Source organism: Phyllobates terribilis, unplaced genomic scaffold (assembly GCF_046119375.1).
Source record: "Phyllobates terribilis strain yellow unplaced genomic scaffold, ASM4611937v1 Scaffold_2__4_contigs__length_985480577, whole genome shotgun sequence".
NCBI classification, from domain to species: Eukaryota; Metazoa; Chordata; class Amphibia; order Anura; family Dendrobatidae; genus Phyllobates; species Phyllobates terribilis.
In genome coordinates this window covers 145448751-145476153 of record NW_027362762.1, presented here as the reverse complement: position 1 = coordinate 145476153, position 27403 = coordinate 145448751, and the positions used below count along the sequence as shown (strand labels likewise).

At 43.7% G+C, this 27403-nt stretch overlaps 1 protein-coding gene across 1 annotated transcript; it reads left to right on the top strand.

Moving 5' to 3' along the window:
• Positions 1-2531: 2531 nt before the first annotated feature.
• On the top strand, positions 2532-19379 carry MYG1 (MYG1 exonuclease). The gene is made up of 7 exons (XM_073662948.1): positions 2532-2796; positions 6439-6551; positions 6626-6785; positions 9597-9746; positions 17734-17856; positions 18261-18442; positions 19113-19379. Exons 1-7 carry the CDS (start codon positions 2575-2577, stop codon positions 19270-19272), a joined length of 1110 nt encoding a protein of 369 aa, XP_073519049.1. The 5' UTR covers positions 2532-2574; the 3' UTR covers positions 19273-19379.
• The last annotated feature ends 8024 nt before the right edge of the window (positions 19380-27403 follow it).

Below are 27403 nucleotides of genomic sequence, written 5' to 3'. Positions count from 1 at the left end.
CACTGGGGGAGCAGACACTACTACTCTCATCATTGTCCCTGCTGGTGCGGATCGCAGTGCTGGCAGGGAACCATGATAAGGGCAGCGTTCAGCACCCGGAACTTGGGAACAGCGCTAACTGTACACTGATTCCCAAGCGCTAGTACATGTGACACGGATGGCATCCGTGTGCGGCACGTTTACACGGACCCTTTGACTTGAATGGGTCTGTGCTGTCGTTCAAAAACGGACATGTCAGCGTGTTTTGCCCACAGACACACGGTCCGTGGAAACATACTGACATGCGCAGACCCATAGATTTGAATGGATCTGCGTGTGTCAGTGTCTCCGGCATGTGTGGAAACTGTCACCACTCGTACTGGAAACACCGTGTGAAATCAGATGTGATGAATCAGACGTTATCAGCGTCGTTCAGATCTTACTCTGAAATTCTAAAAAGTTTTAGAGAAAACATACCTTTGAAATGCGGGCTAGTGACTAGTCAGATGTGGGTGCCCGGTGGTTTCTCCCTGCCTCCTCATAAGACCTCATTTAGATATTCTGTGTTGCACATACGTGTGGTATCAATATCCTTCACGGATACAACACACACCCAATATAATCTCTGGTGCTATTCACATGTCCGGTTTTCCAGCAGCACGGATGACAAGGGCCAATACAAGACTATGGGTCCGGGAAAAACACACAGAGCACACGGATGTGTTCAGTGTACAGACTGTCTGCTGTAAGTGTTTAACATTGTAAAGTATAGGAGAAGCTTTGTAGTTATATATTTCTTTATCTGTGAAAAACATGGATGACACTGATGGTAAAAACGGACACACGGATGACACACTGATGGTAAAAACGGACACACGGATGACACACTGATGGTAAAAACGGACACACGGATGACACACTGATGGTAAAAAAGGACACACGGATGACACACTGATGGTAAAAACGGACACACGGATGGCACACTGATGGTAAAAAAGGACACACGGATGACACACTGATGGTAAAAACGGACACACGGATGCACAACACTGATGGTAAAAACAGACACACGGATGACACACTGATGGTAAAAACGGACACACGGATAACACACTGATGGTAAAAACGGACACACGGATGACACACTGATGGTAAAAACGGACACACGGATGACACACTGATGGTAAAAACGGACACACGGATGGCACACTGATGGTAAAAAAGGACACACGGATGACACACTGATGGTAAAAACGGACACACGGATGCACAACACTGATGGTAAAAACAGACACACGGATGACACACTGATGGTAAAAACGGACACACGGATAACACACTGATGGTAAAAACGGACACACGGATGACACACTGATGGTAAAAACGGACACACGGATGACACACTGATGGTAAAAACGGACACACGGATGGCACACTGATGGTAAAAAAGGACACACGGATGACACACTGATGGTAAAAACGGACACACGGATGCACAACACTGATGGTAAAAACAGACACACGGATGACACACTGATGGTAAAAACGGACACACGGATAACACACTGATGGTAAAAACGGACACACGGATGACACACTGATGGTAAAAACGGACACACGGATGACACACTGATGGTAAAAACGGACACACGGATGACACACTGATCAAACACTGAGGACATCGTTACCATTCTTTTCACGTATGTGTATAAATATGGACATGTGAATGAGCCGTAACAGACAGGTCTCCTCTTACACATGCATTTAGTCACAGACCTGTCTCTCACCTGGGGTGGGGAGAAGCCACTGGCCACCTGCCTCTTTTACCAGTCATGCGAGACCCCTGGTGCCAGGTCATTAATGTTTTGTACACCAATCTTAATGGAGTCAGAGAAGCCTAATTCAATTAGCGGCCTCCAGAAATATTACTCTTCTCAGGGACAGGACTGGGATCCTGGTGTGAATACAGATGAATTCGCTGTGTGGATCAGCCAGCCTCCATCCACTTTATTGGACTTGGCCAATACTGACGTGCAAAGTCGCTACTTTTTGTGGACATTTGAGTTGGGAATGATGTGACATTTCAAGGTGTTTTACCCCAGAAAACTGGCAAAAACACTGTGATGAATCGGCTCCTATGATCCCCAGCCGGGATGTTTTCTGTGAAACACCTCAGAATTTTAGAGTACAGAACATATGGCTGAAAAACCGCAGATAACAGCGGATTCCTGCAGTGTGAATGAGGGGAGAGAATTTATACAGGGGCTAATGTAAACAAGCCATAGTAAATGTAACCTGGCCCAGTGAGAGGGCAGAGCAAAGAGCCCTAAAATTAATCCAATATTACAGATTGTGCAGTGAAACAAGGATATTAATAAGATGCAAACAGCATCCGACAAAAGCTGCTTGGTATTTTGGGCCCTGTGATCTCGGCACAGCAGTCAGCCCTCCGGCTCACACTGCCATGTGCATCGGCTGACCCAATACAGAAAACTACTATGGGCAAACGCCCTCACTAACAATGGTAGCCGCGGCTTCCGGAAGTGCTGTGTCCGCACTTTTATCCTTTCCGCCTCCAAGTCTATTTGGTTCCACATGGTGTGGCGGGCCCTGCAGTCCCGCGCCGTCCATTTGCTCTGCCGCGCCAGCTTCTCCATCACTGCAGGCGGATTCACTCCACTCTTGATGCCTGAAGACCCAAAGCGGCCCCGGCGGGAGGAACGACTCATGGCGCCGAGAATCGGCACCCACAACGGGACCTTCCACTGCGACGAAGCGCTGGCGTGCTACCTGCTGCGGACGCTGGAGCCCTATAGAGTAAGACAGTCGTGGCATGTGCGGGGAGCCGGGCGTGACTGTAGTGTGCTCACCTGGGGCTTGTAAATAAAGTTTATTGAAATGAGCAGTGTATGGTTCGTGCTGTGTCCCAGGTGCTGCTGGGCAGTATGGTGTGTCCCCTCATATGCAGCACAGCGCCCCGTGATGTCCCACCTAGTAACTGCAGTGCAGGGGTGCACCACAGATTTGATTTTCGGGTGCTGGCTGTGTTGTACAGCAGGCACTCCTAACAGCAGTGACCAGAGCTAGCTGATTACTGCTGTCTAACCCTGAAAAGCTGCGGCCAAGTGCTGAGTGTAGGGTGATTCCACTCCCTCCCCTCCATCAGGGCGCCCATTTCAGCACCCATCGGTGCAGTTGTGTTGTCATGGCAGCCAGAGCCATCTGGAAGGCCCCCATCTCTGCCATCCTACAGAAGACTGCGATTTTCACAATATATTGCAAGTGATTGTCCACCCAAGATATCATATACTTTACCGTCCGGTCCAGCAGTGTTGGCGCCGGACTCGCATGACACTGTTATGTCATGTAAGCCCTGCTGATTGGTTCCTGTTTATTAGGCAATCCCCGCATGTGTAGTGTCTGTACACCGCCGTAAAACATGCAGCTGCACGGAGTCAAACATATTATCAGATCACGCCCAAGATACTTTGATAACACAGAGCATGATCGGATAGCGCGTTACTAGAGCACGTTCCCTCATCACTATTCATAATGTCACGGGAGCCCCGGGGCCAACATCTCTGGAACGCTGCGGTAGGTGAGTAGCTGTTATTTTCGTTTCACAAGGGCGACTGCCTCGTTTACAAGGGGAGTTTGTCCCGATAGTGGACAGCACTAATATAGGGAACATGTGACCAAGTGATCGCAGTTTAAAATCACTTGTAGGGACTAAAGTGACAAAAAAATATATATAATGTTCTTTTCTCCAACCAAAAATAAAGAATTAATAAAAAGTAATGTAACCAACTAATGTTAACAAAAATAGAATCTAAAGGGGAGAAAAAAATTGAAATTCCAAAATTGCCATTTTATTTTTCCTTCATCACACATCCCGCAATAAAAAACAATCAAAAATTTCCTCAAATAGTAGAACTAAAAAGTGGTATAAAAAAAAAAAAATCAAGCCGTCATACAGGTCCATAAAAAAAAAGGAAAACTGGTTTTCATAAATTGTTATTATAACAGAAACGGCCATATAAGTTTGCTATGAATGTAATTGTATGGACCTGCAGAATCGTGCCGGCAGGAGAATGTTATTGCATAATAAACACCGTAAAAATAGAATCCCAAAAGCAATGGCAGAATTGCAATTTATAATTTTTTCCCAGCAATTCACATCACTTTTTCCCGTTTATTATATAGGAAAGTGAATGGTGTTTTTTCAAAACTACAACTCATCCGGCAAAAAAAATAAGTTCTCATTCAGCTATTTCAACAGGGAAATAAAACAGTTATCAGGTTAAAACCCCCCAGTAAATCATAGCACACGCTGGGACTTGGAAGCTAAAGGCTGTCGAAAAAGTCGCCTGGACTTAACCAACATTATCCTTCAGAATGTTTCTTTCCAATGCAATTATACCATGCAGGGAACACCTTTGCTTTGAAGTGGTCGTCGTATGAAAGAAATGTTTGTAGCCAATTCTAAATAATAGACCTTACTAATATACTTGTGTTTCCAAAGGTGCCCTGATCTTCACCCATCAGTAATGGTTCTGGGTCCCAATAGGAAACTTCTGTTTCCATGTCTACACTTAGGCTATGTTCACACATGTTGTGTTTGTTTTCTGTCAGAAATCTGCAGGAAATCAGATGCATCAAATCTGCAGGTTTTGCTGCGTTTTTTCAGTGTTTGTTTTCACTGTCTTTCTGTCTCTATTTATGCATGTACATAAAGTTCTGGGAAAAAAAAGAACCCCATTCTATTTTGCCATCAAAAACGCTGATGCAAATTTTTGATGCGTTTTTTTTCACCACCCAGTATTTCCTATGGGTGAAAAAACGCTGAAGAAGTGACATGCTCTATTTTCCAAAAAACCCAACCAAGGCACAAAATACGCAGCAAAAAAAAACAAACAAGATGTGTGAACAGAGAATTCTGGTTTCTCATAGACTTTGCTGGTACTGCAAAATGCTGCTGACAATTTGCATAGAAATCTGCAGCAAAAAACACTGAAAAACCCAACATGTGTGAACATAGCCTAAAGGGGGCTGCCTTATTTCAGTAGCTAAGTCAGCGACCTTTTGTCATGTAAGGCATAGATATAGAAGAGGCTGGCTGTGCTATTGAAATAAGTCAGCCAGCCCCCTTTGTAGAATGATCTGTTGATGCTCTGATGCAAGAAACACTATCCTGCTTTGGACACAATCTACAAGGGAAGATGCCAGGACTGCTGAAGAGCAGTTCACTTCTGTAAATATATTTGTTTTTATGGACTGCATTGATTGGCTGTCATCTCCGTATATGATGGCAGCAGTCACTGGTCACGGCTTTGATACAACACCTCACTGATGGCACTGCTGCGGCCAGTGAGTGGCTCCTGTAGAAATGGTGGATGAGCTTGTTTTATCAAACTTTACTAAATAATGGTGGAGAATGTCATTCTCTCCACTGCAATGTTGTCGACTCATTTCATGACATGATGTCACGTGACTGAGATGATGAATCTGGGCAGCACGGTGGCTCAGTGGTTAGCACTGTTTCCTTGCAGCACTGGGGTCCTGGGTTCAAATCCCACCAAGGACAACATCTGCAATGAGTTTGTATGTTCTCCCCGTGTTTGTGTGGGTTTCCTTCAGGTTCTCCGGTTTCCTCCCACACTCCAAAGACATCCTGATAGGGAAACTAGATTGTGAGCCCAAGTGGGGACATCGCTGTGGAATATGATGGCGCTATAGAAGTGCGCATAAGAAATAACTGTTGTAATGTTATGTTCCTGTTTATAGCCAGCAAGCAGAGATACTAACAATGGGGGATGAATTTCATTGGGAAGCGTATTGTTTCAGTCCATCCACTATTACCATAGTCCCGATCCCTGCATTTGGCTTGGCGTGCATTTTTATTCCAGTGGGGAGAGGGGAATAAGCCGATCGCTGTCTCCTCTGGTGGCAACTTCTCTCCTGGAGGAGTAAAGGAATCCCGCATGTTAAAATCTACCCCATCTTTTCCCCTGACTTCTACAGTCCGGAGGCCTTCTTACGGTCTGCGCTCTACAGTTACTTCCAGTTGGTGGCTTTCTTATGGACAGGACCAAGTTTCCAATTTTTCTCTAAATCGAAATGAAGAAGAAAAAAAAAGTAGCAAGTGCAGCAGAAATCGATGGATCCAAAATGCTTCTCTGCAAGACCTACATGTGGTTATTACCGTCGCTTTAGTTGGAAACAGAAAACCTACAAACTAGTCTGATTTATGGCTGAGTTGACTCTTTCACTGCTATTGTCTGTACAAGTGTTTACATTCTGATTTTAAAGACCGGCAAATAGGTTGGGGAAAAGGGGTTTGGAAGCTTCTTTGGGAAAAATCTGCAACAATTAGGGCATGTTGCAGAGTAAGCCGAACATTACATGTTTCATCTTGCTTTTTCTGTGGCTACCTCACTTTTTTTTGTCCTTTTTAATTAGGAAGCGGAGATTGTCAGAACCCGGGACCCTCAAATTTTAGCCCAGTGTGATGTTGTTGTTGACGTGGGCGGAGAGTATGATCCTCTTCGGAACCGTTTTGATCATCATCAGAGGTAAAACTCCATCTATCAGTCTTGTATTTCATTTTCTTTCCTTATTTTTTACTTTATCCATTGAAATGTTGCAGATCTTTCTGTGAAACCATGAACAGCTTATATCCTGACAAGCCGTGGGTTACCAAGCTGAGCAGTGCGGGCCTGGTGTATGCTCACTTTGGCGCACAGATACTAGCCACACTTCTAGGAACTGATGAGGAGGACCCTGTGATACCCATTCTGTATGACAAGGCAAGTGGCTATAAAAAAATGTCAAAAGTTGATGTGGGCAGTGTATCTCTATCTGTTACTGGCGACTTACGGCCCATCCTTATGAGAGAGCTGTTGGCCGATGAATGGGTGGCGTAATGGATAAGCCAAATTCTGACTTCTCTACTCCTTTATATATGCAGTAATTATAACTAATGTACTTTACTGATCCCTTTTTTCCACTAAATAGTGGCTTTACAGTTCTAAACTTTTCTAAATAACTATGAAGATGAACATATTGGAATCATTACATTTCTAATGACTCCGCTGACACAACTTCGATCCACAGCCCTGGGTGCATCTGTGGTCAGAAGTGGTCATCAGGAGCGTAACTTTAGTGTTTCCTATTAGTATATAGTGATCTTGTTTGGGATTGCAGAATGCAAATTGAAACCTGACTATGGGTCCATTAAAAGCATTGATGGAAAATGCCACTATTGATTTTATTCCTAATCAAAGAGGTATTCCCCTAATAGGATCTTCTGACCGATGACAAAAAGCTCCCGGTTTTGAGAGTCTGGACCGTTACCAGTGCTAAGCTGTAGTGGTGATTGTTATAAAATAGATGGGCTTCCCAGAAACCTACTAGTCATGCTGGTCACCCACATTAGATGGCTGTCGGCCGAATGCTTGGTTGGCCGATAGTTCTCTCTCTCAATCCGCTCAGAAGGGAGTAAGCCACAGCCAGACACGTCTGATGAGTTTATCTCCCAAGTGAACAAAAGGATTGAGGATTAAAGATTGTCTTTAAGGCTACGTTCCCACAATGAGTTTTTTGACGCTGCTTATTTTTGTTGCAGCAAAAACACAGTATCTTATAGTTCCAGCAAAGTGGATGGGATTTATAGAAATCTCCTGCCCGCTGTGCTTTTATTTCACTTGTCGTAAACTCACCTGCAATGAATGTTTCAAATCCGCAACATGCCAATTTCCCGTTCAAGTACACTGAGTTTTCTGTGCGGATTTTCCCCATACACTTGCATTACGTGCAGAAAATCCGCAGGTAAAAAAAAGTTTTGTCAAAGCCAAATAGCAGGAAGTATCAAAAGTAAAGCAACTTTATTTAAAGCATGACACACAAAAAATGCAGCGTCAAAAACGCATGTTAAAAAAAACGCACACAAAGCACAATGAAAAACCGCAAGTAACCTAATTTAAATAATAGGTGCAGAAATTCTGCAGTGTCAAAACTCAACAAAAGCTCATTGTGGGACCGTGGCATAGCAGTCCTGGTGACTGACTGTTTGGGACCAGACAGATCTCTCTCTCCGACTCTGCTAGCGGAAGCAGCTTTGCCTCTGTAGCATCTGAGGAGCGCTGAAGAAAAACGCCTGTGGGGTGCTGCGGGCCCCTGGCGATTCTTCTCCTGACCGACACTTGCCTTTGTACAGATATTAGTATTTATCATATCACCTGCGTGCCTATGTGTTTTGGAGGGCATACTTGGACTGGACCCATTTTCCATTCCAAACATAAGCATATGCCTATGTATATGTTTATACTCAAATTTATTTATTTTTTTTGCATATATCCCTATTGTTCACAACTAGTCAGGTTACCAGGAGTCCCCATTTCTTTTTATCTACAAGTGATGTCTCGATATTACTGTATGTCTAATTGTCCTTTTATGTATTAATAAAATGTACCTTTTTATTACATTTTGGCTTGCACTTTTGTATGTCGGGATTCTTTTTCTATACTATGGTGCATATAAGGCAGTGTATATATGGATTGTTCAGAAGATGAACACGACTCTTCTGGTGGGTGGTGCACAAGTAGGATCCAATCCCATCAAGATATATGAAAAACTTGGCACTCGGGTGTGATAAATAATAGTGGAATTTTATTTGTAGTAATATCTAGGCATAAGGAAGAGACGTTTCGGGCTACAATTTAACAGTCATCAGTCTAATGGAAAAGATGTATACAAAAATATATATGAATATCACTATATATTACATGTCAGAAAAAAGGAAAGAAATTCATGTAGAATTCTAAGGAGCTAGTCACAATCCCCCACACATGATTAAGTGACGTATTCCTCTTTGTACTGATCACTGATGTAACTGTAGACCTGATTATTTTCATTTTATCAGTCGGTTTACTTTCCCCTTTTTGACATGTAAGTTTTTCGTATATCTGGATTGTGGCTGCAGGGGTTTCAGCACTGAAGTTGACCAGATCCAGCAAACCTTCCAAATTCAAAGCAGCTATTAAGTAAAGAGCCCACTCTTTGCTTAGGAAACCTGCCACCTCTATATAGACTGCAGAGGTGACTGTAACCTAGGCAATGAGCGATAAACTATTGAATTAAGAAAAAAGATTTTTAATAAGGGGCAAATGCAAAGTTACTTGTCTTTACAAGCACTTTACAATTTTACCCATTTAATAAAATTCAATATGCCCTTTCTTTATCTCCCTTGACAGCATGTTTCAGGTGAGAGTCTGGAGGCCCTCATACATATCAGATAGTAAGGGGGCAGACAGACGGCCGTATTTCTCGTGTGAGGATCGCATTGCAATCCTCGGACAGGCCGGCACCTCTCCTGACCTGAGCCTGATAGCGGCATAGAAATAAATAAATCGGTCAGGCTTGGGGCAGGAGAAGTGCCCGCCAGTCCGAGGATTGCGATGTGATCCTCGCGTGAGAAATATGGCCGTCTGTCTCCTAAGTGAAACCCTCAAATCTGTGTGTTCATCCAACTTTGTGCTTATGGCTGTGGCCAACACAAGACATGTTTTGTTAGAGAAGGTGGATGTGCTGTATAAACCCAGGACATTTCTATTTTCCAGATGTATGAGAGTTTTGTTGAAGAAATCGATGCAATCGACAATGGGATATCACAGTTCGATGGGGAGCAGAGATACAACATTAGCACCACCCTGAGCTCCCGAGTGGGACACCTGAACCCCCGCTGGAATGAGCTGGATCAGGACACAGAAGTAATAACTCTGTCATAGGGATCCTTTTATATGGGGTCACCTTGGTAAAGTGAGAAGCTGATGTCAAAGTTGCTGTGCTGGAAATATAAGGACCTCCTGTTGTGAATGTGTAAGGTGACACGATCCTCCACTGTGATCACACTGAGGAAAAAGGAGATAATGCACATACTTATGTACAGAAACATTATATGTCACAGTTTAGGAATCATGCAAACAGTAATATCACTGTAGTGTCATAATACACACGTCCTAGTTCAAGGGAGATGCATGCAATGATGTCACAGTCCAAGTGTAATGCTCACTGTGATGTCATAGCATTGCAATTTTAAACATCAAATGTAATTTCCTTTCCTTGCTTTTCCAGTAACGATCATTACATTGTCTACGCTCCTCTTCCATCGGAGAGAATCAGGCCTATTATGCTAATGACGCTTCAATCAAACTCTGATCGGAGTGTCAGCATAGTGTGATCCCATTCTCTTGGATGAGAGAACAGCAACGCACTGTCAGGAGCAGATGGAGAACATCATTTTTCCATGTTCTCCATTGTGAGTCCGGAAATTGGACTGCACTTAGATGTCATCCGAGTGCAGTCCGATATTCTCCATGCACCCATATACTTGAATGAATAAATGTCTTCTGAGTTCGAAGTGAAATTGCAACATGCTGCGATTTCTCTAATAACCCCCCACGACAGTACATAGGAGGATGTAACCCCACCCTAATAGGGACAGGAAATACGAAGAGATTTAAATAGCCCCTCCCACATCCTCCCTCCAGTGTTATTTCCTGTCCCTATCAGGGATGAAGAGGTCATCCCCGGTGTGCTGGGCAGCGACAGGCACAGGGTGAAAGCTATTAGCCGGGCAGCGGAGGATCGAGCGGTTTACCTCTCCTTCTCAGGGCGCTGCTCCCGTCTCCTCCGGATTTGGGACCCCCTCCTGCACTCTGCGTTCTTGGGCAAGGTCTGCAGGATCTTCTGACCGGAGGCCTCTTTGAGCTCTCCGGTCCATCTCCTCCTCCTCTTTCCCGCTGGATGCGCGGGCGATGCCAGCTCCAGGATGTGGAGCGCACGTCGCGGTGCCGGGAGTGACGTCTGACGCCACTTCCAGCTGTTTTGCATACCACTGTAGACCGCTTCAGAAGCTAAGGGGGAAAAGAGCGGTAATGCCGCCGGTGATCACAAGTCTTCACCTGGACACCGGAGGAGGAGCCCTCTAAACAGAGGGAGGCGCTGGTCCAGTCGCCCATAAAGGAGCCCTGGACAGGAAGACATCTACAGGTAGGACAAAACCATGTCTGTTGAAGCTTCTCGCTCTGCATCTGTAGAGCCCAGCGCCGGTCCGGTCCCAGTAAGTATGGCACTGGTACTCCATCTCCCAGATAAAGGTAATAGTGATCATAGCTCCCCTTCCCTTCTCCCCTCTCTTGTAGGGGGACAAGGAACGTGCATCTGGAGACAAAGTTAAATCATCACGCTGATGTCCCATCTGTACAAAAAAACTATCGTCCTCCTGTATTAAGCCCCTAAGCAAGGACTGTACGGAGAAGATTATCAGGCAGGAACAACCTTCCTTAATGGAAGAGAGAGAGGGGATTGTACGTCAAGAGATCAAATCCTCCTTAGCCTCGGTCACTCTCCTTACGCCCTCACCTAGTCGGGGTTCTACATCTACTCCCTCAGCAGCCAAAAAGAGGAAGATTAGCCTGCCAGAGGGAGGGGAAGAAGACTCTCAAGAGGAGATATGTATCTCGGAAGATCTTCCAGAGGAAGGTGAACTGAGTCCAACTCCTGATAACTCCCAGCGAGAGAGATATTACTTTCCATCAGATAACTTGGAGGAACTCCTCATAGCAGTAAGGAGAACTATGGAGGTCGAGGAAGAAAAAGCTCCCCAAACAGTACAGGATCAGATGTTTGGGGGGGCTACGTTCCAGAAAAAAATTGGTGTTCCCTATACACCAGAGTATTAGGGACTTGTTCTTAGAGGAGTGGGAATCTCCAGAAAAGAGATTAAATACCCCTACGGAGTTAAGATAGATTTCCTGTAGACAATGAGACGGCAGAATGCTGGTCTGAAGTCCCAAGAGTGGATATCCAAATTGCACGAGTGGCAAAGAAAACCACACTGCCCTTTGAAGATTCCTCTCAATTAAAAGACCCCTTGGAACGCAAAATGGAGGGAATACTCAGAAAATCCTGGGAGACCTCGGCAGAACTATTAAACACCAACGCAGTCTCTACGGGCGTAGCTAGATCAATAGCTCGTTGGCTAAATCAACTGGAGGAACACCTAGTCTCGGGCACCCCCAGGGAAGACATCTTGGCATCCCTACTGCTTCTACAGAAAGCTACGGGGGTTCTAGCAGACGCTTCTGCAGAATCAGTGAAAGGTGCGGCAAGAGCATCTGGGCTATCAAACTCTGTAAGAAGGGCCCTATGGTTGAAATCCTGGAACGGCGATGTGGCATCAAAAATTAAATTGTTTCATCCCCTTTAAAGGGAAATACATGTTCGGGCCAGCCCTAGATGATCTTCTAGAGAAGGCCTCAGACAAGAAGGCCCTCCCGGAACCTAGGAATGTGAGGAAAAGGCCTTTTCGTTCCTCCCAGGAGCAGACCCCTCAATATAGGGGTAAAGGGAAAACCGGACGATGGAGCTACCCAAAAGGTAGAGGAGGCAAAAATCTTTTTCTCTCCCAAAAGCAACGTCTGAACAGACCATGACGTCCGGACAGTCGGGGGCCGCATCTCGAATCTTCTCTCTGTGGAAAGAAATCTGCTCAGACCCATGGGTCCTGAGGGTTGTTTAGTTCGGAGTAAAAATAAATTTCTACTTCTATCCTCCAGAGAGGATAAAGTTAACACGGCTCTCTTCTCAGAGTCGGCAGGCCACCCTGATATCTGGTCTTACGGACCTATTGTCCTCAGGGGTGATGACTCTGGTTCCTACAAGAGAGATGGGCACAGGACATTATTCCAGACTCTTCCTAATAAAAAAAAACAAACAAATGGCTCACACAGTTATAATCAATCTAAGGCCACTGAATCAGTATATCCACTACCAACGATTCAAGATGGAATCCATCAGGTCGACGGTCCCCCTGATAGGACAGGACCATGTCGTGGCCACAATCGACCTTCAGGATGCATATTATCACATCCCCATACATCCACTTCACAGGAGGTTCCTAAGATTCACAGTGGCTCAAGGGGAACAAATAGTCCACTATCAATTGAATGTTCTCCCATTTGGAATATCACCAGCCCCGTGAATATTTACAAAAGTCATGGCAGAAGTCATGGCTTATATCCGGGGTCAGAATATTTCAATAGTACCATACCTCAACTACCTGTTATTAATCGGGCCCTCAGTACCAGTACTCCAAGAACATCTACAGTTGACCACTCAGATTCTATAGTCTCTGGGCTGGTTAGTGAACCACAAAATATCGGATATGGTTCCCTCCATGACAAAAACATTTCTAGGAGTACTATTGGATTCCCACAGCCAGATGTCATTCCTGCCCAAACAAAAACAGGTCATGCTAAAAGCAAAGATCAATGTCCTAAGGAGCAGGAGATCAGTATCACTGAGAAATACCATGTCGGTCCTTGGGTCTATGACCTCCTGTATTCAGATGGTGGCCTGGGCTCAGACACATACCCGAACATTACAGACCCACATCCTTACGAATTGGGACGGATCCCCACTGTCTCTGAACAGGAGAATCCCTATACCACCACAGATAAGGACCTCTCTATTCTGGTGGCTGAGCGTAAAGAATCTGAACAAAGGAGTACCATGGATCCAGAATCCGCTAGTAACCATAAAAGTGGATGCCAGCGAGAAGGGATGGGGAGCCATGGTCTCCCAAGAGCTATTCCAGGGTATATGGACCAAAGAGGTGAGCCAACGCTCATCAAATTTCAGAGAATTAAAAGCCATAGAGGAAGTCCTCAGAGCAGCAGAGCCTCTGGTCCAGAAATCTCAAATTCAGATATTTTCAGACAATATCACCATGGTGGCACACCTTCGTCATCAAGGGAACACAAGATACGAAAGCTTTAAAAGCAATCTCCGCGAGAATATTTTCCTGGGCCGAAGAACATCTTCTATCCCTGTCGGCTCTTCATATCAAAGGATCAGTCAATGTCCAGGCCGATTTTTCTTAAGCAGAACAAAGATTCATCCAGGAGAGTGGAGCCTAAACCCAGACGTCCTCCAGTCGAGAGTTGGGGCTATCCAGAGGTAGATCTCTTCACCGGACACCAGAACGCGAAAGTACCTCAATATTTCTTCCTGGATCCAAACGGCCCTTGCCTGGGCGTGAACGCGTTCGCTTACCAATGAGAATTCAAACTAGCATATGCTTTTCCCCCACTGCCTATCCTTTCAAAAACCTTACAGAAGATAAGGTCCGAAGGGACCAGAGTAATCCTAGTGGCCCCTCTCTGGCCAAAAAGAAGTTGGTTTGGAATGTTAACCAGTCTGAGTGTGGAGAGCCCTCTAATCCTTCCTCCCATCAAAGATCATCTTCTCCAGGGACCAATTCACCATCCGGATCCCGAGAGACTACACCTAGCTGCCTGGCTTCTGAATTCCTGATATTAAAAACAAGAGGCCTCTCAGAGAAAGTCATCAAAACTCTCCAGAAGAGCAGGAAACCTGTAATGAACACCATTTACCATAAGATCTGGAAAACCTTCTTTAAAGTGGTGTGTGTACCCACTCACCCACACCCTCATAGGGCTGATGTGGCACAGATTCTAGATTTTCTACAAGAAGGTCTGGACAAAGGTCTCAGACCTAGTACTCTTAAGGTCCAGGTAGCAGCGTTAAGCTCCTACTTTGATCAAAGACTAGCTGAACATCAGTGGGCGAAGAGATTTATGACAGCAGCCACCCGCATCCACTCAAGAGTAACAGACTTGGTTCCCCCCTGGGACCTTAACATTGTTCTGAAGGGGTTAACCCTTTCACACTTTGAGCCCTTATCAGCCATAAGACTGGGCAGGCTGACCTGGAAAACTTCTTTCCTGGTGGCAATAACTGCAGCCAGAAGAGTGTGTGAACTACAGGCCCTTTCGGTCAACGAACCCTACCTGAGAATCCTGGAAGATCGTCTAATTTTCCAACTTGACCCTTCATTTCTACCTAAGGTGGTCTCAAATTTCCACAGATCTCAGGAGATAATCCTTCCACCATTTTGTGACAACCCAAAAGACAAAAAAGAAATGGAATTCCACACTCTGGCTGTTCGGAGAATAGTACTGCACTATCTTCAGGAAACAGAAGAAGGAAAGACAAGAACTTATTTGTCCATACACAAGGTCCAAACAGAGGAAAAAAGGCAGCAAAATCCACAATAGCCAACTGGATTAAGAGGGCAATTACGGAGGCTTACCAGATCCAGGATCTACCTCCTCCAGCAAGGCTCAAGGCCCATTCTACAAGGGCGATATCTGTCTCCTGGGCTGAAAAAGCCAGCGCATCCATCGAACAGATTTGCAGAGCTGCTACATGGTCCTCAATTCATACTTTCTCCAAACACTACAGACTAGATCTAATGTCTGTTGGAGATTTAGCCTTCGGAAGGAAGGTCCTTCAGGCTATTGTCCCTCCCTAGTATATCTTTGGTATACCTTCTGTATGCTGTCGTGGGGGGTTATTAGAGATAATAGAATTAGACTTACCGGTAATCCGGTTTCTAATAACCCACCACGACCGCACGGGTAATTCCCCCCCCCCCCCCTCACTTGTTTCTACGACAGTTGGATCAGTAGAAATAAAAATTAATTTGAAGCATCTATACTCTTGTGGTCCTTTGTAATAACACTGGTGGAGGATGTGGGAGGGGCTATTAATCTCTTTGTACGTCCTGTCCCTATTAGGATGGGGTTACATCCTCCTGTGTGCTGTCTTGGTGGGTTATTAGAAACTGAATTACCGGTAAGTCTAATTCTATCCCCCCTCCACAGATTCAGTCAGTGAAGAAAAATCGTCCATTAGCACTGCCCCATTGAGTAACATTAGTCCGAGTGCTGTAACTTTTTCATAATTTGTGGCAAAATTTGCATGCGTTTTTTATATACAGATTTTTGTTGAGGGGTTTCCTCATGGTTAATTTTTTGCAGTATTTATTTTATTGCACAAGATCGAGAATGCACTACTGGATATAGAAGACAAATGGTGCAAAACTTTTAAAGACGCCCACTTGCAAAATATACATTGCTCCAAAAAATAAAGGGAACACTCAAATAACACCTAGAAAATGAAATATTCTCATTGAATACTTTGTTCTGTACAAAGTTGAATGTGCTGACAACAAAATCATGCAAAAATCATCAATGGAAATCACATTTATTAACCAAGTGAGACCTGGATTTGGAGTCACCCCCAAAATTAAAGTGGAAAAACACACTACAGGCTGATCCAACTTTGATGTAATGTCCTTTTAAACAAGTCAAAATGAGGCTCAGTATTGTGTGTGGCCTCTACTTGCCTATATGACCTCCCTACAATGCCTGGGCATGCTCCTGATGAGGTTGCAGATGGTCTCCTGTGGGATCTCCTCCCAGACCTGGACTAAAGCATCCGCCAACTCCTGGACAGTCTGTGGTGCAACGTGACGTTGGTGGATGGAGCGAGACATGATTTCCCAGATGTGCTCAATCGGATTCAGGTCTGGGGAACGGGCGGTCAAGTCCATAGCTTCAATGCCTTCATCTTGCAGGAACTGCTGACACACTCCAGCCAAATGCCAAGCGTCCTGCACGGTGTTGGGCTGTGAGCACAACCCCCATCTGTGGACGTTGGGCCCTCATACCACCCTCATGGAGTCGGTTTCTAACCGTTTGTGCTGACACATGCACATTTGTGGCCTGCTGGAGGTCATTTTGCAGGGCTCTGGCAGTGCTCCTCGTGTTCCTCCTTGCACAAAGGCGGAGTTAGCGGTTCTGCTGCTGGGTTGTTGCCGTCCTATGGCCCCCTCCATGTCTCCTGGTGTACTGGCCTGTCTCCTGGTAGCGCCTCTGGACACTACGCTGATACACAGCAAACCTTCTTGCCACAGCTCGCATTGATGTGCCATCCTGGATGAACTGCACTACCTGAGTAACTTCTGTGGGTTGTGGAGTCCGTCTCGTGCTACCACGAGTGTGAAAGCACAACCAACATTCAAAAGTGACCAAAACATCAGCCAGAAAGGATTGGTACTGAGATGTGGTCTGTGGTCCCCACCTGCAGAACCACTCCTTTATCGAGGGTGTCTTGATAATTGCCAATAATTTCCATCTATTGTCTATTCCATTTGCACAACAGCATGTGAAATTGATTGTCAATCAGTGTTGCTTCCTAAGTGGACAGTTTGATTTCACAGAAGTTTGATTTACTTGGAGTTATATTATGTTTGTGTTCCCTTTTATTTTTTTGAGCAGTGTATATATTTATCGCCCCAAATGCTTATATTAAGTAAAAAAAAAAAAAAGTCCCTAAAGGGACATGATATAAAAACTTCCTTGATTGTTGCAGTTGCTCTGTCGGTGGTCACATGAAACTGTCTGCAGCGGTCACGTGGCATAATCAGTGGCCGCTGATCAGCAGCAGCGTTTTATTTTATTACTTTATCAGAGCAGATGTCCGCTTTGACAGAATAGTAAATGCTGAAGTCAAATGGACTGGTGTAATGCTGCCTCATCTGCACTGGTTTTCCTTACATTCTGGAAGTGCGATAAAGGACTGCTGTGCAGGAGAAAGTAGGTTAGAGGAGGCAGCACTAAAACAGCATTGTTACCCCTTCTTCTTTCTCGGGATCAGTGTTGGCGACTGGCTGTTGGGGCCCCTTGTTGGTGGGAACATTGTAGTAGTTTTGCATGGCGTGTATGGGTGTTTTATTACAGGCTTCTCATTTTATAATTGCACTTATAAATTGTCGGCTGTCCATGTGTTTTGTTTTTGCGACTCACAAATGAATTTACTTTGCAGATCGGATTTAGAAAGGCGATGGACCTGGCAGGAACAGAGTTTGTGTCGCGCTTGGACTTTTACCACAGATCTTGGCTGCCGGCTCGTGCATTAGTGGAAGAAGCAATCAGGCAGCGATTCCAGGTTTTATAACCATGATTGTTGTAACTTGCTGAAACTGATCTTACTTTTGGCGTAAGATTGCTATCTGTGTTTTTCACTGATATCTCTCATATCTGTGTATAGTCTATGGGGCCATTCACATGTCCGTGATTCTTCGTGGACTGAGAGGTTCGTGGAAAATGGCGGACACATGTCTGATCAAAATTGGCAATACAAGTCGGTGGGTCGGTGAAAAAAATCGGACCGTAGTCTGATAACAACATCCAAGTGCGGTCTGATTTTTCACACAGTCAGAACGGAGAAAGTTCAGAATTTTTTTTTTTCTCGTGTGAATGAGGCCTAATGCTGGGTCGTAAGGAGTATGTGATGGTCAGTCTGCCTCTCGGGGATGTAATGTGCAGTAATCATTGCAATGTCTCTTGCAGGTGGATGACAGTGGAGAAGTGGTGGTCTTAGCCCAGGGTGGATGTCCTTGGAAGGAGCACTTATTTCAGGTTGAAAAGGAAACCAGTCTGGATAAACAAATTAAATATGTGATCTATGCAGATCAGAGCGCTAAATGGCGGGTGCAGTGTGTCCCCACGGGTCCCAACACTTTTCAGAATCGGTTAGTATTAATCTCTCAAACTTAGCACCTCCATTCTGCAATCCTTGTTTATGTATCAATAAATCACATAAATTGCAAAATCCTAAACGATAGGCTTATGTGATATTTCTCTTGGAAGATGGCAGTAATTTAGCATAATGTCAGCAATACACTGTGGTCAACTGGTTTACATTAATTGAGCCTTATTTGATGGACACCACCATTGAAATGGCGGAGTATGGTAGACTAAACAGGTTCCCTTTTAACAATTTATTATTCTAGAAAACCAACATTTATTCTGTCACCTGATTCTTGCTAACTAAACCATGGACGCCAGAAGCAGATGATGCATGCGGTTTGGGTAGAATGAATCAACTGACAGGCTCCATTTAAAGGTTTATTCTACAACAAAAATTACAGACCTCTCCATTTTTGTAGATGAGAAAACTTGCAAAATCGGCAGTGTATCAAATACTTATTTTCCCCACTGTAGGTAACCGGCCACTCGGAGACTTTGGGGTGGCTGATAACCTAGGTAACGAGCTTTACACTATAACACAAGAACATAGGGATTTTTAAATAAGAAGTAAATTGCAATGTTTTTTGTTTTCACTTGATGCAATACTTTAAGGTTTATTCTAGTTCTGGTATTTTTGGGGGAGAGTAGGTAACAGTTTCTTTTCTTCCTTAGGCTTTCTTTACCAGAGGACTGGCGTGGGCTTCGAGCAGATGACCTCTCCTCTGTCAGTGGCATTCCTGGTTGTATTTTTGTTCATGCCAGTGGCTTCATTGGTGGAAATGAGACACAGGAAGGAGCTCTGGAAATGGCACGGAAAGCGCTGACCTCCTAAAGCTGTTACTTTGTGTTTAAGGCGAGGTACCAGCCACATTCATCATGCAGAGCAGGGACGATTTTGTATTTATACCATGCGACATCAGTAAATATTTTTGTACTGAACACTTGTCCGTAGTACCAATTATTTTTCCCACTCCTCTACAATTAAGTGACAGTCTAATATACAGTATTATGTAATCACTTAGGAAACCAGTCTTGGTTGTCCCGGTTTTGGTCACAAGTCTACAGTCACTCTGTGTGACTGCAGACTTTGTGAATCCTCACAGTGCGCAGTCTGGATTCTCCAGTGCTATCGCTGGGAGCGAGCGGGCGCATGACCTCAAGTATTTGATTTGCATACATGCGATTATATGCTGACGAGTAGACATGCGCAGCCTCACTCAATACAAGTCTAGTCAGCATGTGGCTGGAAGTTTGAAAATCACATATTTGCGGTCATATGACAGCCCAATCCCGGCACTGGAGAATCCCGATAGTGTATTCACAAGTGTGGAGTAACATACAGTGACTGAAGACTTGAACCTAAAGCCTGGACAGCCCCTTTTAATGTTCAATACGTCTGCCTTATGTTGTCATGTAAAAGCATTGTGTTATGGCAACAGTTCATTCAAAAAAGTGGCCAAGATTAAAAAGCATTAAGTTTCTTTGAAAGACTTTGCTATATTCATGGTCTAAGCTGCTACACTGCTGTTTTGGGTTAGTAGGAAGACTGACAGTTTTGTGAAACTCTGGTACTGAGGATCCCTACGCCAGCTACTTGGTATAAAGATAATGGTAGCCTTTAACCCCTTAAGGACTGGGCGATATCCCCCACCCCCCTTCCCCTTTTTACAAGAGTCATAATTTTATTCTTCTGTTTAGTCGTTTTGAATGACTCCATTCATTTGGCTTCAAGAATGTACTGCGAAACGGGGAACCTATTGCTAGTACAGTGAAAATAAAACACTCTTCCGCTATTGTTTTTACAGTGTTCACTTTGTGGTACAAAGTGACCTGGCAATGTTATTCTCCAGGCCAGTACGCTTATACAGAATATTAAACTTTATAAAAAAACATTTTTTTTTAGTATTTAAAAAAAAAAAAAAATCAAAACTTTGTTTAAAAATAATGGAAAAAAAATGTGTAACTTTTTTTTTTTTTTTCTAGTAATGGAGCTGTATGAGTGTTTTTTTTTTTTTGTTTTTTTTTTGCGTATCAAGATATAATTTCTACTGATACCATTTTTGGGCACATAGTGTTTTATTGCATTTTTGAAGGAACCAGGGAAAAAAAAAATTCAGTTTCCTTTTTTTTTTTTTTTTTTTTTTTTTTTTTTTACCTTTTTAATCTGCAATCGCCTTTTGAATACAGTGGAATTGCGGAGCTTCATAGGGGTTCTAACATTACGGATCTAAGGGTCTTAAGCCAGCCTACGACTGCAATGCTAACTAATCGGCTCCCCGAGATTGGGGGTCTGATGGCCACCTAAAGTGAAGGACGTCATGATGGCAGCATTTAAGAGGTTAATCTATCTACATATCTACAACAGTGGGATACCCGAAAATGAAATTCTTTCCAGGTGAATACTTAATAGCAATTTTAAAATGTACCTTTATAACTGTTGATCTACTCAAGAAAAAGTGGTGCAGATAATACATATTGACCACCCCATACCATTTAATAAGTCATCTATGCAACGTCCATACCACTTTATAGGGATAATTGGTGGAGAAGATAGGATTCCTCCCCCCCATGACATTATCAGTCCCACAAGTGAAGGGAAGAATTTGGACCTTTTCGGTTTTTGCATCTCTTCTTTTCTCGGTGTATGTGAACATTCTATTGGAATGACATGAAGAAGTTACTTGTGAATTTTAAAGAAGTGATGGATTCCTTTTGTTTTTTCTTCTGCCCTGCCGGTTCTTTGTGCTTTTGTCTGCTGTGGATGAACGGTTGGAATCATTGTATTTACTTCCCAGTAATCGCATATCTCACTTTTGTTGTACTACTAAAGCTGGAACTTGTGCTGCATGGAGCCGGCCTCAACTCCTGAGCCCGCAGAACATAGTTCTTTGCCGGCATACACATACAACAGCTGTCACAAAGGTAGTAAAGGCCATGGACGCTTTTGTCATGGGATATGATATGAGAAAAATGTTTACATGTTAGTACACATTTAACTTAAAAGTGAACACTGAGTTTATATGTAATCTTCATTCATTTTCAGAACCCCTGATATCCAGTTTGTAGATAGTTCCACATTTCTCTTTAAAAATGTGTTCCCCTCAGTAATATAGACTGGATGTGAGGTCTGTGAGTATACAAGTTGCTTCTGTCTTCATTAGCTCATATATTCGCTTACTCTATCCTGCACTTACAGCTGAAACCAGAAGTTTACATACACTATGTAAAAAGACACCTATGTATGTTATTCTCATTATCTGACATGAAATCAGAATGACCTAAAACGGGAAAGGTTTAATTAGGATTACCCTCATTTATAATATTTGCCAAATGCCAGAATAATGAAAGAGAGGGAATGTTTTAAGGCAATTTTATTACTTATTGCAAAATCAAAAGTTTACATACACCAAGATTACTATGTGTTTAAACAATTCTGCACTGCCCATATGATGTCATGTGTTTGGAAGCTTCTGAGTTTGTTTTTTGGCAACATCTGAGTTAATTAGGGACACACCTGTGGATATATTTTAATGCACACCTGAAACACACTGCTCTTTGTGTAGCATCATGGGAAAGTCTAAAGAAATCAGCCAAGATATCAGGAAGAGAATTGTGGACTTGCACAAGTCTGGCTCATCGTTGGGTACAATTTCAAGATACCTGAAGGTGCCTCGTTCATCTGTACAAACAATTATACGCAAGTACAAACTAGATGGGAATGTCCAGCCATCATACCACTCAGGAAGGAGATGGGTTCTGTGTCCCAGAGATGAACGTGCTTTGGTCCGACAAGTGCATATCAACCCAAGGACAAAAGCAAAAGACCTTGTGAAGATGATGGCGGAAGCTGTTAAGATTGTGTCAATCTCCACAGTGAAACGAGTATTGTATCAAGATGGGCGTAAAGGCCACTCTGCCAGGAAGAAGCCATTACGCCAAAAGAAACCTAAAAAAGCCAGATTAATGTTTGCAAATGCATACAGGAACAAAGACCTTAATATATGGAGATGTGTCCTGTGGTCTGATGAAACTAAAATTGAACTTTTTGGGCATAATGACATCGTTACGTTTGGAGGAAAAAGGGAGAGGCTTGGAAGCCTAAGAACACCATCCCAACTGTGAAACATGGGGGTGGCAGCATCATGTTGTGGGGCTGTTTTGCTGCATGAGGGACTGGTGCACTTCACAAAATAGATGGCATCATGAGAAAAGAAGATTCTGTGGCAATACTGAAGCAACATCTCAAGACTTCAGCCAGGAAGTTAAAGCTTGGGCGGAAATGGGTCTTCCAAATGGACATTCACGCAAAGCATACTGCCAAAATGGTAACAAAGTGGCTGAAGGATAACAAAGTCCATGTTTTAGAGTGGCCATCACAAAGCCCTGATCTCAATCCTATTGAAAATTTATGGGCAAAGCTGAAAGGGCAGGTGCGAGCAAGGCGACCTACAAACCTGGATCAGTTACACCAGTTTTGTCAGGAGGAATGGGCCCAAATTTGGGCCAACTATTATGAGAAGCTTGTGGAAGGATAACTGAATTGGGAAGAAGAGAAAGCCAGTACCAAGTACTGTTCTAGTCTTATCAGTTGCCATTTTTAAGGTAAGCTGAGGCACCTCGCTCTGTGGAGATCGGATGCTACTAAAAATGCAAAGAGTACAATAAGTAACAATGCAGAGAAAAAACAGATTGCACTCACTGGTCTAAAAAGGAGGATTTTGTGTGGAAGGATATTCCGAATGTTTGACCCAAGTCATTCAGTTTAAGGGCAATGGTGCCAAATACTAATTAAATGTATGTAAACTTTTGACTTTGCAGTAAGTAATAAAAATGCCTTAAAACATTCTCTCTCATTATTCTGGCATCTTGGCAAGTATTTAAAATGATGGTAATCCTAATTGACCTAAATTGGCAAAGGTTTAGTCTGATTTCATGGCACATATTGAGAAGAACATTTGTGTTTTTTTATAGTGTGTATGTAAACGTCTGGTTTCAACTGTATTAGCTCTTCATATGCATTTCTCAAAAGCCTGTTTTCTCTGCCCTCCCAATACCGTATGCAGCAGGGTTGTACACAGATGTAATCTCCTGGAGCCAACTTTAGTTGACTCTTTTAAAAAAAAAAAAAAAAAAACACACAAAAAAAGTCTCACGTGACCCTTCATAAACAAATGAAGCTGTCGCGCTTTGATGGGGGGGGACCTGTGGCCCGTCAGTGCATTGCGTTCTGCAGTCGGACCGATTTGCAACAACTTCTTCCCTTTTTTTTTTATTTCAGACACTAGATCTGCAAAAATATAGCAAACTGAACAGCCCCAAAGACTAGGATGAGTACTTTTTCTATCTGTGAAAAACAGATTGTGTGTGAAAACTGGACTTCTAAATGAGGCCTTAGACTAACAGGTAGCGTATTAGACGCTGCGTTTAGCACGATCTGATCAGCTATAGTAGATGGCATACACATGCAGCTGTTAAGCTTCTGGATGCTATAACAACCCATTGAATTCAGCATGTGTTCCCCTAAACAAAAGAAAAGTGCGCTCTTACGGTAAGTATGTAAAGAGACCATGGAATGCATGGTTTCAATGAAGGGTTCACCTTGACAAGTTGCGCTGTGAGCATAACTCCAGGGAAGATGGGTCAGGAGTGGCAGACTGATGTAGATCATTGCCAGTGCCTAGACTACGTTGGGTGTGCCAAAACCTCTCTGAGATGTAATGAAGCTTCTGCAGAATAGAAGACCTTGTGGTGCAGATAACAAGGCATTGCTGAGCAGAGACTTGATGTTCATGAGAGAGCATCAGATACAATGCGTTTCAGAAATCTGCCAGATTCTGCCAATTTTTACCATAGACTTACATTATTTTGTCACTTGAGAAAGGGACCCAAATGCCTCAAAAAGCATTGTTTCTGATACTATCTCAACAAAGAACATCATGTCTCTCATCTGCACTACACTGAATTTTCCATTCTACGGAAGCTTCATATCAACTCATTGGTCAAGTTGTGCAACAAATAGGTGTTACTATTTTCACATGTATATCATTTATAAATGTCAGGACATAAGGTTTCCCAAAAAAACATTACACTGCCTCTGCCAGCTTGTCTGCTCCCCACAGTGCATCTTCGAGCTCTCTCTTCCCCCATGCATGTGACTGTCCACATGACAAAAGAAAATCACTTGACCAGGCCACCTAATTCCATCACTCCATAGTTCGGTTGTAAAGCTCATATGCCCATTGAAGGCAGTTTGATTTGTGGTCAGCACAGGCACTTTATGCGCTAAGCAGCCCTATATTCAAGAAACTGTGATGCTCCTTATCTTCTGACCCCTTTAGAGCCAAGCTGACCTTAACTTTTGAAATCTGTTACAGTATTTCTTCTGTGAGATCAGCCAAGACAACTAACCATTGTTTACTATGTCTATCGATTAGCCTTGGGCACCTACTTTTGGTAGATAGGTGCATACCAAGGCCACCTCACAAGATGATGCTCTGACCCAGTATTCCTCAATTACATTCATCATGTCGTGTTTGCATCTTCGCATTGCACATGCGATTGTTGTCATGGTCTCAAAGTACCAGAGGTGTCCTCTCTGTAGGATCCCCCCAAGTCACAACAGGTTGGAATTGAAAAAATTATAATTACTTACCGGTGATTGGATTTTCCAGAACCCACGACAGCACCATGGAGAGAGAGGATCTGCCCCCCAAGAACAGGAAACCTACAGCTTTAAAAGGTGAGGTGGTTTACAGAGATACTCCATTTGGTTAGTTTAATAAGACACATAAATATATACATGTTTAGCAACGTACACTTATACTCTTGTATATTTACCACCATTTCCCCCAAATATATATCTCCACATGTCCTTTTTTTTGCAACACCATGCATCAAATGTGTAACACACCACCACAGAAAGAAGGAAGGCATAAGGAAGGGTGCTGTTGTGGTTTCTGAAAAATCTAATTGCCGATAAGTAATTCTCATTTTTCCCTTCCCCATGACAGCACCATGAAGGGAGATTACAGAGGAATTTCTTATGGAGGGACTACTGCTTGCAGGACTTTTCTCCCAATAGTAAGGTTAGCAGAGTCCAAGTTTAACCTATAGTGCCTAAAAAAGGTGGAAGGTGAGGACCACATAGCTGCCCTCCAAATCTGCTCGAGAGAGAGGCGTTAGCCCTCTCTGCCCAAGACATGGATTCAGCTCTGGTGGAGTGTGCTTTCAGGGGGGTCCATACCCACTGACGAGTATGCCAGGGAAATTCCTGTTATGAGCCATCTGGAAGCGGAGTCGGGGTCTTAGTATGACTATCTGGAAGAAAGCTCATAAAGAGTTGGTTTGCTGACAGAGCCTGCAACTCTCCAATCCTGGCCCATGCCCATGTAAGATCTACTAAAATGGCAGTTTTAAGGGTTAGTATTCTGATTTTGAATGGTTCAAATGGAGCTCTTGTCAAGACTTTCAAGACTAAGTTGAGGTCCCAAGGGAGGGTTCGTGGCTGAGGCAGTATACTGAACCAACCCACTACTTTAATAAATCTTATTAGTAAACAGTGATCTGCTATTTTGCAGTTAAAGAGAACCACCAAGGCTGCGACTTGGACTTCAAGTGTATTCATTTTAAGACCCTTCTTCAACCCCTTTTGTAGGAATTCCAGAATGACTGACTAGGGAACCGGGTTGTTTCTGAATGGATTTTACCCTGAATAGGAACATCCTCCATACTCTATCGTAAATATTAGTGGTGATCGTCTTCCTAGAATTCATTAGCGTGATTTAGTTTTTTTTGAGAACTGCCCTGGCCGCTAAAAGCTCCTGCTTAAACACCACGCCGTCAGATGGATTGGAGACCCTTCACGTTGGGATGTAGGATTGGCTCTTGAGAAAGTAGGTGTGGGACTTCTGGAAGGACCCATGGGTCTCCCACCGCCATTAGGCGTAACCATGTGAACCAAGTTTTTCTGGGCCAGAAAGGAGCCTTTAGTATTACCTCCGCCTGATCCATCGAATCTTCCTCAGCACCATTGGAATTCGTGTGATGGCAGGGAAGTCCTAGACTAACACTCTCTGGGCCATTTGTGGAGGAGGGCATCCACCCTATAGGGGAATTCCCTTTGGATCCAGGGAAAAAAAACCTTTTATTAACTTTTTTGTATATTCTGTTTGCAAACAGATTTATTAACGGCTTTCCCCATCGGCGAGTGATTTCCTGGGGAATTAGTGGGTTTAGAGACCACTTGTCCTGGTTTATCTGGTGACTGCTGAGGTAGTCTGCTTCTAAGTTTTCTTTTTATTTTAGGTAACTTGCTGATAATAGCTTTAGCTGAAGAAAATTTTCAATCATTATCTCCATTGCCTCTGCCATGAGTTTTTTTGGACCTTGTGCCCCCTTGCTTGTTCACGTATGCCATCGTCGTCCTGCTTTCTGACAGCACTTTCACGTGGTGGCCCCTTATTCCAGGCAGTGTTCCTAATAGGACTATCTTAATTGCCACTACTTTTATGTTTGAAAATGAATTCTCCAGGACTTGGCAGCCATCTTTCTTGAAGAATCTTGCCCTCTGTGTGAGCCCCCCATCTGAAAAGGCTTGCGTCTGTGGTGATGATTTTTGATTTCCCAAGGAACCCCGAGGTTTTATTTGCAGAGCGGACAACCTAGGGGTTCTTGTGTCCCCCCGTCCAGTTTTTAGCCAAAGACCCTTCTCTCTGAGTTCGAGAGAGCATGATTTCTACAGATGCATTTGCCAGGAAATTTGCCGCCTTCACAATAGTTGTACGAGGGACCAATTAGTAAGCCTCCCGTTTGTTCTTAACCAGTTGGAATCCCAAATTAAGCCACACACAGAGATCTTGCTGTGCATGTGGCCGCTATGTTGGGCTTAAAGGCTGCCGCCCCTGATTCTCAGGCTTTCTTCAGAAAGCTTTCCTATGTACCAGGTCCTTTAACACAGTGTTCCC